This window comes from Urtica dioica, chromosome 4, assembly GCF_054948205.1.
Source record: "Urtica dioica subsp. dioica isolate 48M chromosome 4, U.dioica_male_clone48M_v1_H2, whole genome shotgun sequence".
Classification (NCBI taxonomy): domain Eukaryota; kingdom Viridiplantae; phylum Streptophyta; class Magnoliopsida; order Rosales; family Urticaceae; genus Urtica; species Urtica dioica.
In genome coordinates this window covers 7,444,959-7,462,844 of record NC_142759.1, presented here as the reverse complement: position 1 = coordinate 7,462,844, position 17,886 = coordinate 7,444,959, and the positions used below count along the sequence as shown (strand labels likewise).

Here is a 17,886-nt window from a genome sequence, read left to right as displayed (position 1 = left end):
ATTTTGACATTGTAGTTTGATTCAGAATATTTGGAATAGATTGACATGATTAATTTTGTTCATAATTTCATGAGTTTAAGGTAGGATTAATTTTAATCCTGCCTGAATTTATACTTAACAATGAAATTAACTGACTAATCCAACCTTCAATGCCATGATACAAACAATGATAGAGAACTGAAAATAACCCAAATATTACTCTAACGATTCTGGATTAAACTTCAAAAGAAATTAACTGACTAATCCAACCTTCAATTCAACTATACAAACAGTGAAAGAGAACTGAAAATAACCTAAATATTACTCTAACGATTCTAGATTAAACTTCAAAAGAAATTAACTGACTAATCCTATTACATGTTTCTTCATTTTTTTATCATAGATTGAGTAAGGTTAAGGTTGAAGCTTGGCATGTCCTCGGGGGTAGGCGTCTCCACAGGCTGCTCCGTTGTCGTCTCCACGGCCGGCTTCTCGGGCTGATCTGTTGTTGTCTCAACGGCCGGCTTCTCGGGCTGCTCTGTCGTCGTCTCCACGGCCAGCTTCTCGGGCTTTTCTTCATTCTTCTTCAAAGCAGTCTTCTTTTGCCTTTTTTGTTTTTGCACATCGGGGTCCGCGGATCCAAACTCCGTTGTATAAGGCAGACACATAACAGCAGCCTTGTGTTGCTCGCGTTTCCGCGGTGACCGGCGGACGATTGGAGCTTCTCGCCTTGCAGCTTTTTTAAAAACCTGCAACAATTACATCAAAATAATCCTCTTTTCAGTGACTGAATATTTTTTAATCCTGCCTTCCTAAGAATTAATCCAGGATTAATGAACAATTACCCTCATCTTCAAATTTCCTTTTTGGAGTGTAACCATTTGACCTATGCCATCCTCGCCCCGGGTTGAAACCTGTTCCGCCACCTCAGTGTCAGCCCTTTCGTTCTCCTTCACCGTTGCCGGGTCGATTGGAATCTGTTCAGGCATCTCGGTGTTGAGCTGAAACAAATTAATCCAGGGTTCACTATTAATAATCCAGGTTCCAAACACTAAAAAATATTTGTCGAGTTTTCAAACCTGTATAGTTGATGTCGCTGGGTCGATTGCAACCCTTTCGGTGTCCTTCATTGTTGGTGGGTCGGTTGGAATCTCTTCAGCCCTTTCGGTGTTCAACTGAAACATTAGTGTTCTAGTTAACATTCTATATTAGGCATAATTTGAAATTTATACCAAATAAACAAACTTAAGTATTACTTACAGTAGTTTGTATGTCGTTTACAATGTAGTTCATATCGTCGAAGTCAGAGATGTGGGGCGATTGTGAGGCGATGCCGGCGTTTGATGATTCCGCCATACTTTTGTCTTTTATCTTTAGTACCATTTGATGGAGTGCATTGAGTTTGGTGTCGAGTCTGTCCAATCTCTTCTCCAATCTCATCTCCATTGCAGTGAGTATGACATCTTCACGCACTGAAGGCATCGGTGTTAACGGTGTTGACGGTGCTTGTTGTTGTGGTGTACGCACCGAGTCCTCATCGCGACTCTCCTGTTGTTGTCTTTAGGGTGCTGGCTGCATCGTGGTTTGAAATGGCTCCATGTACTCCGTATTCAATTCAGCCCTTGTGCACTCGATTTCGATCAGCGATAGCTACATTTAACAATATAATCCACTATAGATTAAATATAATCCCAGTTTAAAACATATTTTCTAACAACAAAACATGAAAACGTACCGCTGGGTTGTCGAAAACCTCCTATGACAGGTTGAAGAAGCTGGGCGTGAGGTTGAAGTTCCACCGTAAAATTCGGGGCAGCTTTATTGTTCGCAACTTTGTTGCGAATCCCTTCTCCAACAGCAGTGGAATTGTTTCATAAGCCCATACTACTAGGGCATGAACAAAACCACCAGCATCGTATGCTTGGAGCTTTCCCGTCTTCAATGTTCGATGCTTCTTCATCGTCTCGAGGAGTTTTTTGAAACTCTCTAACCCCCATGGATATTTCGCAAATCTGTCGGGATAGTCGGCAAGCTCCAAGTATTTTGGGTCGCAACTCACTGAATGTTGGCAAGGAAAAATCCGTGTGTACAGAATACACAGATTTGCGAGCTTGACCTTCTCTTCACTTGTTGCCATCAACGAAGAATTGAACACCGTTAGAAGGTTGTTTACGGATGCAGTCTTGTTGTTGAAGAACTTCTCGACGATTGTTACTTGTGGTGTAGCCTCTATGTCATCTGTATCGTCGTTGTGTTTGCAGAGCAGCCCAGAACAGATTGCGAACTCCCTTATACCAAACTTTGCAATCTGTCCGTTGAAGTTGAATGCCAGCTCATTTGTTTTTGCAGCATGGCATTGCCGCAGGAGCAGCTGGTGCACAATCTTCCCCGGAAATGCGCTGTTTTCGATCTCTAGCAAGTGACCGAAGACCCCATTTTTCACTGAGTTGATCTCTTCGTCACTCAGCTTTGACAGGATTCCTTTAATCCCATCGAGTCGTGTGTGTGTATTTATTTTGGCTTGGCTATTCCATGCTTCTCTCGCAATCACGAAATCGCTCAGGTCTCGCGACTGCACAAAAGAGACCAGATTAAAATTAGACTAGCCTGGATTAAAATTTTATTTATTAAAGATTCAAACAATTACTTACTTCTGTAGCCTCTTCTTGGCTTGTCAATGCAGCTCTCGCTTCTTCATTTCTTGCCGTTGATTGCCTTGTTTGCCTCATTATCTGCTTCAACGTTGCCAAAGAAAATATTAATCCATGCTAAATCCAGGTTACTTTAATAGGATTTGTTCTTGATCTCTAGCAAGAAATCATACAATCAACACCTACAAAAATCACACAAGCTTAAGGCCACGATTAATCATCCAAGTTTAATCCAGCCTACTTTAATATTAATCTAGGGTTACAAAAACCGCAATCAACACCTTCAAACTCACACAAGCTTAAGGCCACGATTAATCATCCAAGTTTAATCCAGCATCCTTTAATATTAATCTAGGGTTACAAAAACCGCAATCAACACCTTCAAACTCACACAAGCTTAAGGCCACGATTAATCATCCAAGTTTAATCCAGCATCCTTTAATATTAATCTAGGGTTACAAAACTAAAACGAATGAAATTTACTTACAGCTAATTTGGTTTGGTGAATATTGAAGACCGGAGATGGATTGAAGATTATAGGCGGCTCACGGCGACGTCTCTTCTTCCTCGGCCGTCGCACACACATGTGTCAGGATTCGCGAACTAATCGAGAGCAGCGAAGGCAGACGTGTGAGAGAAAGACTGACGACGGCGACGCTGGTCATTTCTAGGGTTTCGTCGAGAGAATTCGTTACGACGGCGACGCTGGTGATTTCTAGGGTTTTGTCGAGAGCTAGAGAGACAGAGTCGGGGAATATCGTTCAAAATCGCCAGACAGAACGAGAGAATTAGGAAAAGAATCGAGAGAATTCAATAATTGGGCCGAGGGGCATATTTGGGCTTTTAAAAAACTTGGGCTAGTTTGCTTAGACTTGGCAAACTGTGGCTATTTTGCAAAATGTTAAGTTCTATCGGGCTATATAGCCGCTTGACCCTATTAATAATAATCCAATTGACACTCAAACTAAGTATAGTGATGTGACTATATAAATATAAAAAAGTTGTTAGTATTGAGTATAGAAAATAAATACCACATGCATAATCAGATCAGTATAAAATCCTGAGAAAATTGTGTAATTAAGTTATGTATTGAGAAATTTATTTGCGTTATTATGTCAAAATCTTTTATTTTACTACGCGCAAAAAAAGAAAAAGAAAAAAAGATTTCGTCTTTATTTAAAATATATTTATATTGATGTTGTTTCTATATATATAAAATAGTACGCATGGTAATGAATAATGATATGTGACAATGACGTGGCTAAAGAAACTCTGGAAGAATAAGAGAGTATTAAATTGATCAGAAACTTGGGTGAAAATCCATCCATTCACATTTTCAGGTACAGTTTTTTTTTTTCTTGCACACTTTTCAACAATGGAGCAGAACGTGAATAAGCCACCGAGTCCTTCGAAAGGATTATTGCAAAGCGATGATCTTTATCAGGTACTGCTCTGTTTTTTTCTTCTGGTTATCACGTATTAATATCATCATTTTATCAACGGGAAAATGGTTTAATTTCGGCAGTACATATTGGAGACCAGTGTGTACCCACGAGAATCCATGTTTCTCAAAGAGCTCCGAGAAATCACTGCCAGTCACCCCAGGTTTTTTTTTGGTCTATGAGTTGTGATTGCATTTGTAGAGAGAGAGAGATTTTTTTTATTTTTTTTTTTATTTTTTACTGTTTTGGTTCCTAATTAGTATCATTTTAATCTTTAGGGTTTTCTTTCTCTTGACCTATTATGTATGTGTGACTGCAATTTGGCCATTAAATTAATTTTCTTTCTCTTTACTGCTTGTGTGATCTGATGTGCTCGTTTGTCTTCTAGGAACTTAATGCTCGAAAATTTAGGACCCAAATGATAACTAGTCTCTCAATAAGTTTCAGCATCATCCCTCAGAATCAAATATTTTATCCGATCCTTTTTTCCCCTGCAAATTCAACCAGCAGGGTCTATAATTCATGAAGATATGGACTGGCCTTTCATGAAAGCGAAGTGATAGAACTCTCACATTAATTTTTATTTTTTATTTTTTTATTTTTATTTGTTTATTTATATATTTATTTTATCAGGGCAATGATGGCCACGGCGCCCGATGCTGGCCAAATGATGGCCATGCTCTTGAGCCTCGTGGGGGCAAAAAAGACCATCGAAATCGGCGTGTTCACGGGTTACTCTCTCCTTCTGACCGCCCTCTCAATCCCCGACGATGGAAAGGTTTTTTTTTATTTTACTAACTAACAAACGACCTCGTGTCTAGTCATTCTCGATATCTTGTTTATCAAGGGACACTGTTTATAATTCGGTAAAATAAATATAAACAAATATCTCCCGAGTCAGATTGTGGCAATAGACATGAGCCGCGAGTCGTATGAGATCGGTCTGCCAGTCATCAAGAAAGCCGGCGTCGAGCACAAAATCGATTTCATCGAATCCGAGGCCTTGCCAATCCTCGACAAGCTGTTAGAAGACGTGAGAATTACTGAGCACCAACTCATTCAAAATTGATTAGTACTGTCTTATTTTCTTCCTTTTTTTTTTTTTTTTTTTTTTTTTGCAGCCGAGCAACTTGGATAGCTTCGACTATGCCTTTGTGGACGCCGACAAGGTTAACTACTGGAATTACCACGAGAGGCTAATGAAGCTGCTGAGAGTGGGCGGTGTGGTTGTGTACGACAACACTCTCTGGTTTGGAACGGTTGCGTTGCCTGAAGAGTTGACTCCCGAGGGAATGGGACGAGGCCGAGAGTTGACCATTGAGCTCAACAAGCTAATCGCAGCCGACCCGCGTGTCCAAATCTCGCACGCTCCGTTGGGCGACGGGGTCACTATTTGCAAGCGTCTACGCTGAATGGTTCGTCTTTCATTGTTTATTATCTGAAGATCAGGCAATGCTTATTTTAAGATGTTCATGGTGGTGTTGTTTCTGCAATTAAGAGACTCGCGTCTCAGAGACCATTTGGTATTGAATTCTAGGTCCTACATTTTGATATCAATTTCGAGATAGTTTTCTAAGAAATTTCAACCGCATCTGCTAGTATAGATTTCAGTTTCACACCCGAACAAAATATGAAAATGATGGTGAAGGTAACTGCAGAATCTTGCTTCCCTGGTAAAAAAAATAAAATAATGTCTTTGGGTCTAGTTCTTAGAGATCATCAACATATAAATACATCAACCATAGGGAGTTATTATTGAGCCCATGGTATGATCACTCAACATTTGTCGATTGATTGAATATATTAATGGGTTAAACAAATGATTCTTGGTAGAAATTTTTGGAACTTGTAGAGTGAATCTAGTTGCTACCCCACTAGCACTTTTAGGTGCGACTTTCTGTTAACCGGCAACCAAATATATTATTATATTAGAATCTGACCCATATTGCCTCCACTGAATCAAAACTTTCCTCTAAGACTGCAGTTTTCTTCTCCACTGAAATCGTCACTGATATTTCATCAGTAGCAACGTGAGAACTGAATACAAACTCGTTCAAACGTGTCAAAAATGGTTAAGATGGTCTTATTTTCTCAATATTTTTGTACCCGCTGAACCTTGAATAGCTTCGACTTTGCCTTTTGTCGATGATGACAAATTTAACTACTGGAATTACTGAGAGGCTACTGAAAAACACTCTCTGGTACACAGCAGTTGTGTCGAGTGGAAAGTTGACTTCGGAGGGAATGAGACAAGCCCACTAGTTGACCACTAACTGTAGCCGCCCCGTGCCCCCAAATATCGATAGTTCATCTTTCGTTTTTTTTATTCTTTTCGATATTAAAGTCCTCAAAGTCTAATATGTGAAGATCAGGCAGCGTTCGTATTTCTACAGCTAGGACACTCGAGTCTGAGAAACCATTCGGTAGTGAATCTTAAGTCCTTTCTCTTGATATTGATGCGAGATAGCTAAGCAATATAGGAGATAGTAAATTGAGCTCATCAATATTAAATTTCTTTGTTATAGTACATCAAGTCTTGAATAAATTAACAAAAAAAGGAAGAACATTACACAAATCCCCAAATACAGAAAAAATATAATGAAGGTCGAGGAAACTGCAAAAAATTGCTTCCGTGGTCCAAAATCATGCTGTGTCTCTCGTCTGGTTGCAGCAGAAGATCATTAACAGCATATAAATACCTCAATCCCATGGAGTTTATTATTGAGCCCATTGTATTCTTCGTCGATGGCCCCGTGACAAGAATTGTTCTTCAACGGGATTGGATCGATTATCGGTTAAGCTTTTTTTTCGACATAAGACGAATGTTTCTTGGCAAAAGTCTCTGCAACCAGAAGAGGAAACGCGATTGTTGCATCGCAATGCACCTGATGACAATGGAAAGCAAAGCAAAGTACAGAATAAGAAAAAGAAAAGAGAGGAGAAAAAAAGATCAGAATATATATAAGGGAATAAAAAAGAGGAGAACCTTGACGGTTTTAGCAGAGCCTTTGATCTTCCCCCAGGAAACGGCCTCGTCGGGACGAGCGCCGGAATCACTGCCATCGAACTCCTGAGCTGTGTTGATGAAGACGGCGTAGTCTGCGCCGTTACGCATCATGTTAGCGTTGCAGATGTGGTGTTTAGGAAGACCGCCTCCGAGTATAACCATCCCTGTTTTCCTCTTCCCCGCGTGCACAGCTTCACCGTTCATCGCCCTAATATCTGCGGACACCAAAAAGGTCAGAAATTCTTCGGGCCCATGATAACGACTAAAAAAAATTAGAATTGGACTTGAGCATGAGTCTTTTGAAGGCAAAAGACAAAATTGTCGAATTTTTTTAAAGATGACATGTTTAGGAGTCCATCCTCCATAAAAGCGTATGCCGATGCGTTATAAAAATGACTAATCGGAATGTCTTTTCGAAAAACTCACACATTTTTGTATATTTCCCTCAAAATACTCTAACTCGAGTCCAATTCCAAAAAGCAAAAACATAACCCTGACAACATAACCAATGACAAACCTTGAATTACATCAAGAACCAGACCCGGGTTACGGAATGAATGAAAGTACAACATGTCTCCCAAGGAACCGTCTGTTATCCCGGGACAGAATACAGGAATTTCATTCTGGAAACAAAAAAATTATAGGTAAAGAAGATTATACTGCTTTTAGAATTATCGTTTTTGGGAAAGCTTAAGGTAATTAAGACTTGTAGCTCAGGAAAAATAACAACATTAATCAGTCTGAGAAAACTACATAATAATAATAAAAATTGGCATTAGCTATTAAATCAAAGAACTTACCTTATATGCCCAATAAAGATATGAACTTTTGTCATCGATCTCCTTCCCCAAGCGAGCAATCATCTTGGAAGGCGTCCACAGTACTTTCTGTTTCGCAGAACTAATAAGAAAACCAAACCAAACCGAACAGAGCGAGCGAAAAACAAAACCAGTGGTGACGTCACAAGCTTACATCTTCATTCTGTTCCTTGAGCATTTGATCGAACACGGGAAGAATCCAGTCCTCGAACTTGCAGTAGTTGTCGTTGGGGACTAACAGATTGCCAATCCTGTTGAGGCCCTTCGATCGGAGGAATTCCCCGCGGAGCTCGAAGTCGCCGCGGAAAGTGGCGGCGAGGCACTTTATGAGATCTTCTTCGACTCCGCCGGCGGTGGTGACGATCACATCCACCATTCGGTGCTCCGTCAGGTACCTGATCGTGTCCCTCACCCCCGACGACACCAGGTTCGACGTGAACCCCAGGAACACCTTGCACCGCACCGAAGCTCGCTGATCGGGATCGCTCTCTTGCTCGCCGGATTCCGGCTCCGCCGCTTCGTCCGACAGCCTCCACTCTAGCTTTTGAGCAAACGAAACAGAAAAAGAGAGATTTAGCAAAGAGAGAGAGAGAGAGAGGGAGATAGTAGTGAGGGAGAGAGAGACCATTTTGTTGACGACGTCAATGGCGTCGGCGAGGTTGGAGGCTTGGAAGCCGGTGGAGAGGAAGGATCGGAGGAGGAGAGGGTAGTCTATTCCTTGGTTGAAGTCGTAGCCGTGGATTTCGCTGGATTTTCCGGCGAGGCTCTCGGATTCCTTGAACGCCGCCGAGCGAGCCATCAATAGAGAGGCTTCGCCGTCGTTGGCGGCGGTGTTGTCGTCGGCCATGGAATAATTGCGGGAATCAAAACACTAGTGTTGGTGAATTATATTAATCCTAAAACTCCGAACCCTTTATAAAACTTGTATTTAGGAAAAATTATCAAATTGCCCTCCAAACTGTGAGGCGTTTATTACTTTGGCCACTTTATTAAAAAGAAGTTCAAAATAGTCCCTAACTATTACAATCGATTCCAGTTGAAAACCCTCTCTATTATTTTTATTTCGCAGTAAAGACTAAATTATGTAATTGACGAAAACCCCGATTTTGATGGTAATGGAATCTCTCTTACCGACCGGGTAAGAAGGAATATGTATCATCTTTAAACTCTTCCATCTTCGTCTACGTGCGCTAATGCCCCAAATTTCACGTGTGTAATTTCAGGACTTTGTCTTCACTAATGTTGCGTTTGCTTCGCGGATTACAAATATTCGTCTGTTGATCATGTGTAATACTAAGCGAGAATTCTAATAATAATAATAATAAAAAGTTGTATCTACTAGTCACTGGGCTGATAAATAAAACCAAGAAATTCTTTGTACTCGCAATCTGTTCGAGATTTTGAAATGAACTTTGGTTGACAAACTCTGAACGTATTATTTAAAGAAGATGGATCAATCATTTGCCAATCCTCAGCGCCACCTTAACATTGAAATTCGAGATAACAAAAAGAAGATGGAAATTGCAGTAGTAAAACAAACGAAATTGAAATTGCAGCAACGGAAATTGGAAAAGAAGAGGAAAAAAACACAGAAATAACAGCACACAAGCAAAAAAAAAAAAAAAAAAAAGGGAAAAATCAGCAACATCTCTTATGTCCGAGGCAGAGGTGACCGGTCATGTGCCAACTCTCAGCACCACCAGGATGAGCATAAGGACACGAAGGAGTGTATCGCCTGTTGTTTCCGAGTTCCAGATTCCAATCCGCGTTCGGGTCCGTCGTCTGAAACTTCGTCCACGACGCAGTCGAGTACTCGTACCTACTGTGCGTGATACGCTTGAAATTCTGCGTATCCTCGTTCTTCTCGATGTCGGTGTTGTCGATGTCGATGGTGAATATATCTCCGTAAGGCCTCACAGAATGAACGAAGAGAGGCAGAGACACCGGATCACACGAAACCGCTGCCAGATCGGCTGTGACGACGATGCTGTCACCCTTGGGGCTGAAGAAGGGATGGTTCATGTGGCCCGCGAGCCCGTCTCCGCTCCCGGCCACTTTCACGATCACGTCCGGTTTCTTCACGCTCAGAAGATAGATGGCAAAGTATCCCGGGTCGAGCCCGAAGTCCAGAGGAGGCGTTCCCGCGGGCTTTTTCAGGGTCGACGAGTAGACGATCCAATCTCCCGTGGGAGACCAAATGCAGTGAGTGTCCGTGCACGGCTCGAATGTCAGCCTCGTCACCGGCTTATCGCTGTCTCCCCATTCCCCGACCTCCGCGTCCTCCATTATGTATAGGTTCTTGTGTTTCGTTTCGTTCGTCAGATAGTCTCTCGTCGATCGAAAAACTAGTTTCTTCCCTGTTGTTTTTTTTTACATACACATTGAGTATTGAGTTTCGAGTTTTGGGATTCGTAGAATTGAGAGCTGATTTCGAGGCGGTTAGAATTAGTTACCGTCTGGGCTGGACGACGGGAAGGCGTTGTTGGCGAATTTCGTGAGTGTTTGACGTGTCTGTTTGGCGGCGGACACTTTCTTGATTGCGCAGATGTGAAGTTCGTCTTTTGCGCTGAAAGCGGGACCTTCACACACGTACAGGGTGTCTTTGGCTGGGTTTTGGTTCCAAACTGGCGCGAAGAAGTTGTTCACTTTCGTCTGTATATGAATATGATTATAATCCACAATCAGTTTCGATGAATCGTGTTTATTTAACGAGGATGATAACTTGATGTGATTAGATTATTACCTTGTAAACAACGCGCAGGCCTTTCTTATCGGCAACCCAAACAGACTTGAACTCATTGTCAACAAATGCCAGCCTTTTTCCGTCGGTGGAGAATGTCGGAAACACCCCCGACACTCTAAACAATCCCAGCCTTGGATCCGGAGATTCTAGCTTATGGAACTGCCTTGGGAGATCACCTCCACTCTACACAAATATTTCTCCAAATTAATATAGTTGCATCAATGATTAAGTTAATTAATTAAATCAGAGTAATAATAATAATAATACGTTATCGAGAATGCTCATGTTAACACGGTGATAACCGATTCGGTCACTCCCATGAATCACAAACGGATTGTAGTGGTCAGCCATCATTCCTATCGCAGCAGTGATTTGAATCGGCTTAACCTCTTTTCCGGCTTCTGAATACTCGAATATCTCAATATGCCGATACTGATCAGCCGTACGCTTATTCACCAAATCGTTTCTATTGAAGGCCAAGCGAATAGTGGCCACCGCGACTCTGTTCTCGTCGATCGCAGCCGGAGTTCGTGCGTCGACTTCGACTCCGTCGATCTTCTCCGGAAGCACACGTCGGATAGACGACGCGTCAGCAACAGCGCCGCCGTCGAGGATTTTTCTGATGTCGGCCTTGAAACGGAACACACCCCACAACGGCGTTTTCTTCGGATCGCTGCTATTGAGATTCCGATGGAAAAACAAGACCGAGTCGCTCCCCCAAGTCGGCCACCCACCATTTTCCACGACCAGCTTGCGTTTCGTGGGATTTTCGACGTCGATCACGTAAATGTTGGTCCTCAGATCTTCAATCTCTCCCATCCACCCACTCTCTTTCTCTGTCCCTCTTTGGAACGACGCCACAGCTATCATTTTCCCCGATTTCAACACCGAAGGGTTTAAATCAGCTTGCCCTGATCCCAAAATTCACACATATACAAATCAGTTAATATTTCATAAATGAATATAGAACACAAACAAAGTCGTTACCTTCTGGAGTGAGGCGATCTGTTTTCCCGGTGGTGAGATGGGTTCTATAAACGGCAGTCCAAGGCTGACGGCGTTTAGGATGCGCTTTTTTGGTGGACACATAGACGAGATAGTCATCGGTGAAGCAACCACTGTCTTCCATACGGAGACCATCGAAGTCAGCTTTGCCGAAAATCTCGGCCAAGCTAAAGACTTCGACTTTGTCGTTCAAGCGGAGACCTATGTGAAGGATCTCATGCTGAACTTCGCCTCTCTCGGAGACGAAAACGAGACCGGAAAGACGGCCTGGATCGACATCTTCAGCTTTGTAGATGCCTTTAGAAGCCAGCTCGGAGCGGGTGAGGAGTTTCTTGAGAGATTTGGGAGGGATGAGAGTGGCGTTGTAGTTGTAAGCGAAGGTGTTTTTTTCTTCGGTGATCATCGGAGTTTCGTCGGCTTTGGTGATGGAAGCTCCGGTGGCCGGACATGAGTAAATGTCCAGCGGCACCGGCGGTCTGTAAGTTGGAAAGAAAGCAATGCTACCTTTGTCCATTTTTTTTGTTTGTTTTTTTTTGTTTGTTTGTTTTTTTTTTTTCTTTTTTTCTTTGTTTCTGTGTTTTGCTATGTAGCTTCAGATTGCTACAATATATAGAGATTACTTATCAAGTTGTTGAAAATTTTAAGTGATTAAATTTACACAATTTACAGGGTGAAGACCGGAGAGAAATAATTCCTTGCCCTCGCATATATATTTCAGTTCACATTTTAGCTGACTCAGAGTCAGAGGAAATAAGGGATTATAGATTAATTATTGTTTCTCTCTCTTCCCACGTTATTATACATTACATGCAATTTTTAAATAGTACTTGCAATTTTAATTCGGAGAATAGAGGCAAGACTATCGTTTTCGAGTGCGGAAAAATCGTGCAAACCACGACATGATTCGACGTCAGATTTGGATAAGAGCTTTAATTATTTCATAGAGTTTAATGAAATTATTGTAGTTTTGAAAAGAAAAAATAAATGGAATATTTATGGTCTTTGTTTATGATTAAATGCTAGCGATGACTTTAAAAAGTCTTTGCTTAAGCGATTTCTTTTTTGTGTTTGTTTTTTCCGATCAATACTTAACACGCGCGTGGCTTCACAATGCTTAAGGATCAAGGTATATACATATGTTGATTGTTTTATGCATTTCAACGGAGACTTTAAACAGTACCTAGTTTTGCAAAAAAAAATTCCTTTTTTAGGCTTTATAATGAAAAAATTCATGATGATTAAGTTTGATAGTTGTCAACTTATAAAAATGAACATGTTGACATTTTTCAAAAGTACCCTTGTTTTAATTTTAACAATAGGAATTTCATCGGATGTTATCAAAATCTAGTAGAAGCCATCTTATTTCATCCGAAGTATTCGGAATTCGGATTAAAACTTTTAAAAACTAAAATTTAAAGGGTAGCAACGACTCTAAAAATGAGTTTATGTTACTTTATATTCTTCAACAATAAATTTTAATCTGTTAATGACAAGTCTACATCGATCAAGGTGAATTTAATTCTCGGATGTCCGCTCGTTACTTTTAAACACGAATGATAAATCGTCATGTTTTTTGTGAGGAAAATATGGTAGTTCTACACTCGCTCTGTCATTTATCAATTTTCTTATCTACCAAGTGTCCTTCTTGCATCTTGAATGTAGTCTAGACTCTAGATCGATAATGTCAGTTCTCATAACTCAACTTGTTTTTCAAGTCATAGTTAAAACTATTGATTATAATAAGAAGCTAATTTACATTTGTTCAAGTTTCATTGTGTTGATTAATATATTAATTTTTAGTCAATTCGTCCAAAAAAATTAATTATTATCAACTTATATAATATTTTTTTGGATTGATAGATATAGTATATATTATGCGAAAAAGACAAACGAGTTAAGTGTATGCATTAGTTTACTATTAATGGTCATCTCTCTATCAAATTTATATACACATTTACATACGTTTTTAAGAAATAATAAGAAGGTGTTCACATTATGCCAAGTTGTTTGGAAACTTCTCAACCGTCACCATCATGGAGACTAGCGAACGCAATAAATACAAAAATAAAAGAGTGCGTCCCATCAACTTCACATGTCAATATATAAACTATCCACATCAGATTCAGCTGATACCGCTGGTATTATACATTACCGAAAATAAATTATTCCCAATAATTGAGAGATAAACGCGGATCGAAAACCAGTACATACTTCTATACTAAATTTAGTGAAAAGTCTTCTTTACCTAATTAATGTATTGATTTATGTTGGGGCTATATTCACATAATTTCTGAGAAAGCATTCAAGTAGAGTTTCAGCGCTCTCAGAATAAATAATAGCAGACAAGCGAGGGTATGGGAGACAAAACTAAATAGAAACTGTGGCCGCGGACAGTTGGAGTAATGGGTGTACATTTATTATTTCACCTTCTAAGTTCTAACCTTATTAATGTAGGTAATAATATCACATATCCAACTCTATTATTATTATGGGTATAAACCATGACGTCTACCATCATACGTCACCCCATCTGAACGCTTCCTAAACTTTTCTATATCAGTAGTTCAGTACAATATTAATTGCCTACAATAAAATGTATAATCATGAAACGAAAAAACTTGTTATGTAGATTAATTTTGAATAACAGATTAAATTACATATAATAATATTGTATTCCAATATAAACCTAACATCATTATGTTGATTCAATTGACTGATTCATTATTATTATTATTATTTCGCTTAAAATATTGTGCAAGAATTTTACAATATTCCTTTAATAAGAATAATAAATAAATGATGCTTTACGAGTAATCCAATCAATAATAGACATGCAAGTTCCTTTTAATAATAAAAAAAAGGAAGAAACTTTCAGTAGTGGACAAAGATCATGACATGTCTCACTACTATATTATTCTCCATTTCCCCCATGTGAACGCTTTCAATATTTTTCTCCACCACGAAGAGTAACTGGCACGGCTAAGCCTCTTAAGAGTTAAGAGTAAGACCTGATAGATAAATAAATAAAAAATTAATCTAGTCTGTATTCTAACGATAGAAATTGCCAGCTTGACTGGAGTGAATATATGACGAACTATATTTAACGCTTAAATTGAAAGAAAAATATCACAAACGAAACAACCAAAAAAAAAAAAAAAAAAATCACATAAGCAGAATGGCAATCTACAACGACGATGAGCCCATCGCCGAATCCTCAACCCAGCCGGACCTCGACTCTGGTATCGTATCGTCTTCTTTTTTTTATATCATCAATCTAAGTTCAAAAATTCAATATCAACTGATCTAATTAATTACAACAAACGATCGCAGACTCGGATTCGGAACCCGCGGCTCTGGAAGCCGGAGACACACAGCTGACTTACTTCAACAGAACAAAGGCGTCCCTGAAAGCGTCGAACATGAAGGTTCTGTTGGAGCTCACCGCCTCCGATAGAGTCGAAGATCGATTCCCTTTGGACCTCGTCGCAGTCTTGGACGTGAGCGAGAGCATGGAGAGCAAGAAGAAGAAGAGGACCAGCAAGGACGAGGAGAGCAAGCTGTTGAAGCTCAAGAGAGCTATGCAGTTCCTGATTAGGAAGCTCAGTCCCACGGACCGTTTGTCCATCGTCACTTTCTCCACCAAGTCCAAGAGATTGTTCCCTCTGCGCCTCATGACCGATAAGGCTCAGGACGAGAGCATCGAACACGTCAAGGAGATCAAGGCGGTCGGAAGAACCAACACCGCCGCGGGGCTTAAAGAGGGACTGAAGATTCTCAGCGAACGACGGTTCACCGAGGAACGTACCGCGGCGATCATGCTTATGTCAGACGGCGAGCAATCTCCCGAGTTCGATGAAGCTTCCGAGGTTGATCTCATCGATCAATTTCCGGTTTACACTTTCGCTTTTGGCAAAGAATCAACCCCTGAGGTATATCTACACTTTCATTTTTTTTTTCTTAACATGGATTTGAAATTGGAATTGAACTGATCGGTACATATTTATTTATATACGTTCAGGGGCTTGTGGAGATAGCCGATAAAAGCGATGGAGGGACATACACGGACGTTAAAGAAGAGAAGAACTTGAGCAGAGCATTTGCTCTGTGTTTGGGAGGTCTTCTCACAGTGGTCGTTAAGGATATGAATCTGACCGTCAAACCTACCGAAGGCGAGTCGGAGATCGAAGACGTCTCCGCCGGAAAATACTACGACGAGAAGAAAGACAACAGCAACGACAATTCCAAATTCATCTCGTTCGGCGATCTCTACAGCAAAGAGGTCCGCAAGATCTTAGTCTACATTCGCCTACTTCCCAGGACCGAAGACATGAGCGTCGATGTGCTCGAAACGAAATACACATACGTGTAAGTGAATCAATCAAGTCATATTTACGTTTTGATTCGTAAATCTTACATAAATAGGCACTGCCATATATTTACGGACTTAAATCTTAGGTAAATAACATCTTCGATTTATTAGGCACATCGTCTTTATGACTATTTACTTAAAATTTACGAAACGTTGGTTATATAGCAATTCCAAACGTTTTAATTGATTATTTACCTAATTTTTTGATATTTTTATCCCAAATTTATATAATATTTTTAAATTTGCTCCCCCTGACATCTTTGACTACAATTTCCGGCTCCGCCACTGCATCCATCATACAGCTCTACTTCTAAGAAGAAAAAAGGAAAAAGATTCGATGCCCCTCCGGTGAAGATCACGGTGGATCGAGTCGAGAATGCACCGGACGAGGAGATCCCGAAGGTGATAATCGAGTACAAGCGAGCGCAGACCGTGGACTGCGTGGAAGAAGCGAGAAAGCTCGCCGACAACGGCGAATTTCCGGCGGCGACGAGGAAGATGGAAGAAGCGAAGAAGTCGCTGGAGGAAGTGAAAGACGTGGACGACCCGGAGATGATAATAAAGGCACTTTTGGAGGAGGTGGAGAAGCTTCTGAAGGTGATGGAGTCGCCGGAGACGTACGAGGAGCAAGGGAAGAGCTTGATTGCGTCGTTTCTTTCGTCGCAAAATCTGCAGCGAGCCGTGGAGGGGCAGCTTTTGTATGTGACGCCGCTGATGCTCGAGTACGTGAGGCAAGCCGTGGAGCACGACAAGGATCCATCGAAGCCGCCGCCTAAGCCCGAGGACGACTTGAAGGCCGACAAGGGCCGCAGAGAGAAAGAAGGGACGGAGCGCAAAGAGAGACAGATAGAGGCCGAGAAAGCCAAGGAGGCCGAGAAAGCCAAGGAGGCCGAGAAAGGGAAAGAGAAAGCACCGGAAGAGGAAAAGAAAGAGAAAGAAAAAGGGCGGGGATTTTTCGGACAATTTAAAGCCGATCTCGAGAAAAAACTTAATGAATTAAAACACAAATAAGTTTTCAAAGTTTATTTTGTTTTTCATCACATCAATGTGTGATATCTCTATGTTTTCTTTCAATCAAACGTTGTGATTTTTTTTTTTTTTCGTCCCGGGGTTGTGTAAGCTCAGTTGTCTGATTTGTTTTTAATAATAATAATCATTGATCATTTTCGGTTTGCTAGATAAAGGAGCGTCCTCATTGTATGATCTCTATACATAATTGAGTAGAATCAAAAGAAAAGAGGAAATAGTTAAGGCCATTGCACTTATCATTTCTTAGCTGCTCATTTGAATTAAATAAGACTTGTAAATTATCGAGCATTTTACTATGCGTCACTAAGCAAATAGTATTATAACCAATTTGCAATAACGCTCACCCTTAAGATTTTTCTATAAAATCTCACGTAGCCATGAAGAACCCATTTGTTTGCTCTCTATTTCTTGTTCTTGTTACCCCATTTCTTTCCTTTTGACTTTGCTCAATTATTGGTTGTGCAACAAAATACAATTATTCATGTTCACTAATCACTATATCTTCATCCGCTTCAATAACATTTGACCGCGTGTTGATAACGATCACTCTACTTTTTCAACTTTTTAAGTAAGTTCAAAACACATGCATAATATTTCAAACATTAAAACTCTCTTGATTCTTATATTGCACCACCACATTACAAAATAAATAGTCCCCCTCATGATGTAATTTACAACATACCACGGTTAATTTAACTATTGTATAACACCACTTTACAGTAAAATGAGGAATTTACCCAATATATATTTGTACTTCATTTCAAATTTCTATATAGAAGGAAATACTATATGTCACCTTATTATATTAATTGCAAAATTTATTTTATTGTTGTATATTAATAT

At 40.3% G+C, this 17,886-nt stretch overlaps 5 protein-coding genes across 5 annotated transcripts; 2 read left to right on the top strand and 3 right to left on the bottom strand.

The window, feature by feature from the left end:
- Positions 1-365: 365 nt before the first annotated feature.
- LOC149399918 (uncharacterized) lies at positions 366-1,425 on the bottom strand. The gene is made up of 4 exons (XM_089610371.1): positions 1,240-1,425; positions 1,059-1,154; positions 825-980; positions 366-728 (listed from the first exon to the last, which is right to left on the bottom strand). Exons 1-4 carry the CDS (start codon positions 1,423-1,425, stop codon positions 366-368), a joined length of 801 nt encoding a protein of 266 aa, XP_089466497.1.
- Positions 1,426-3,846: 2,421 nt separating this feature from the next.
- Positions 3,847-5,675, top strand: LOC149399917 (S-adenosyl-L-methionine-dependent methyltransferases superfamily protein). The gene is made up of 5 exons (XM_089613121.1): positions 3,847-4,074; positions 4,156-4,235; positions 4,706-4,850; positions 4,974-5,105; positions 5,194-5,675. The coding sequence occupies exons 1-5, from the start codon at positions 4,006-4,008 to the stop codon at positions 5,482-5,484; spliced, it is 717 nt and encodes a 238-aa protein (XP_089469247.1). The 5' UTR covers positions 3,847-4,005; the 3' UTR covers positions 5,485-5,675.
- An 881-nt stretch (positions 5,676-6,556) lies between these two features.
- On the bottom strand, positions 6,557-8,797 carry LOC149399916 (deoxyhypusine synthase-like). Its single transcript, XM_089613119.1, has 6 exons — positions 8,523-8,797; positions 8,052-8,438; positions 7,880-7,966; positions 7,597-7,702; positions 7,059-7,294; positions 6,557-6,957 (listed from the first exon to the last, which is right to left on the bottom strand). The coding sequence occupies exons 1-6, from the start codon at positions 8,742-8,744 to the stop codon at positions 6,868-6,870; spliced, it is 1,128 nt and encodes a 375-aa protein (XP_089469245.1). The 5' UTR covers positions 8,745-8,797; the 3' UTR covers positions 6,557-6,867.
- Positions 8,798-9,424: 627 nt separating this feature from the next.
- On the bottom strand, positions 9,425-12,416 carry LOC149399915 (uncharacterized). The gene is made up of 5 exons (XM_089613118.1): positions 11,628-12,416; positions 10,908-11,551; positions 10,641-10,823; positions 10,351-10,549; positions 9,425-10,254 (listed from the first exon to the last, which is right to left on the bottom strand). The coding sequence occupies exons 1-5, from the start codon at positions 12,157-12,159 to the stop codon at positions 9,536-9,538; spliced, it is 2,277 nt and encodes a 758-aa protein (XP_089469244.1). The 5' UTR covers positions 12,160-12,416; the 3' UTR covers positions 9,425-9,535.
- A 2,244-nt stretch (positions 12,417-14,660) lies between these two features.
- On the top strand, positions 14,661-17,177 carry LOC149399914 (putative E3 ubiquitin-protein ligase WAVH2). The gene is made up of 4 exons (XM_089613762.1): positions 14,661-14,884; positions 14,976-15,574; positions 15,664-16,010; positions 16,317-17,177. Exons 1-4 carry the CDS (start codon positions 14,821-14,823, stop codon positions 17,023-17,025), a joined length of 1,719 nt encoding a protein of 572 aa, XP_089469888.1. The 5' UTR covers positions 14,661-14,820; the 3' UTR covers positions 17,026-17,177.
- Positions 17,178-17,886: the final 709 nt, after the last annotated feature.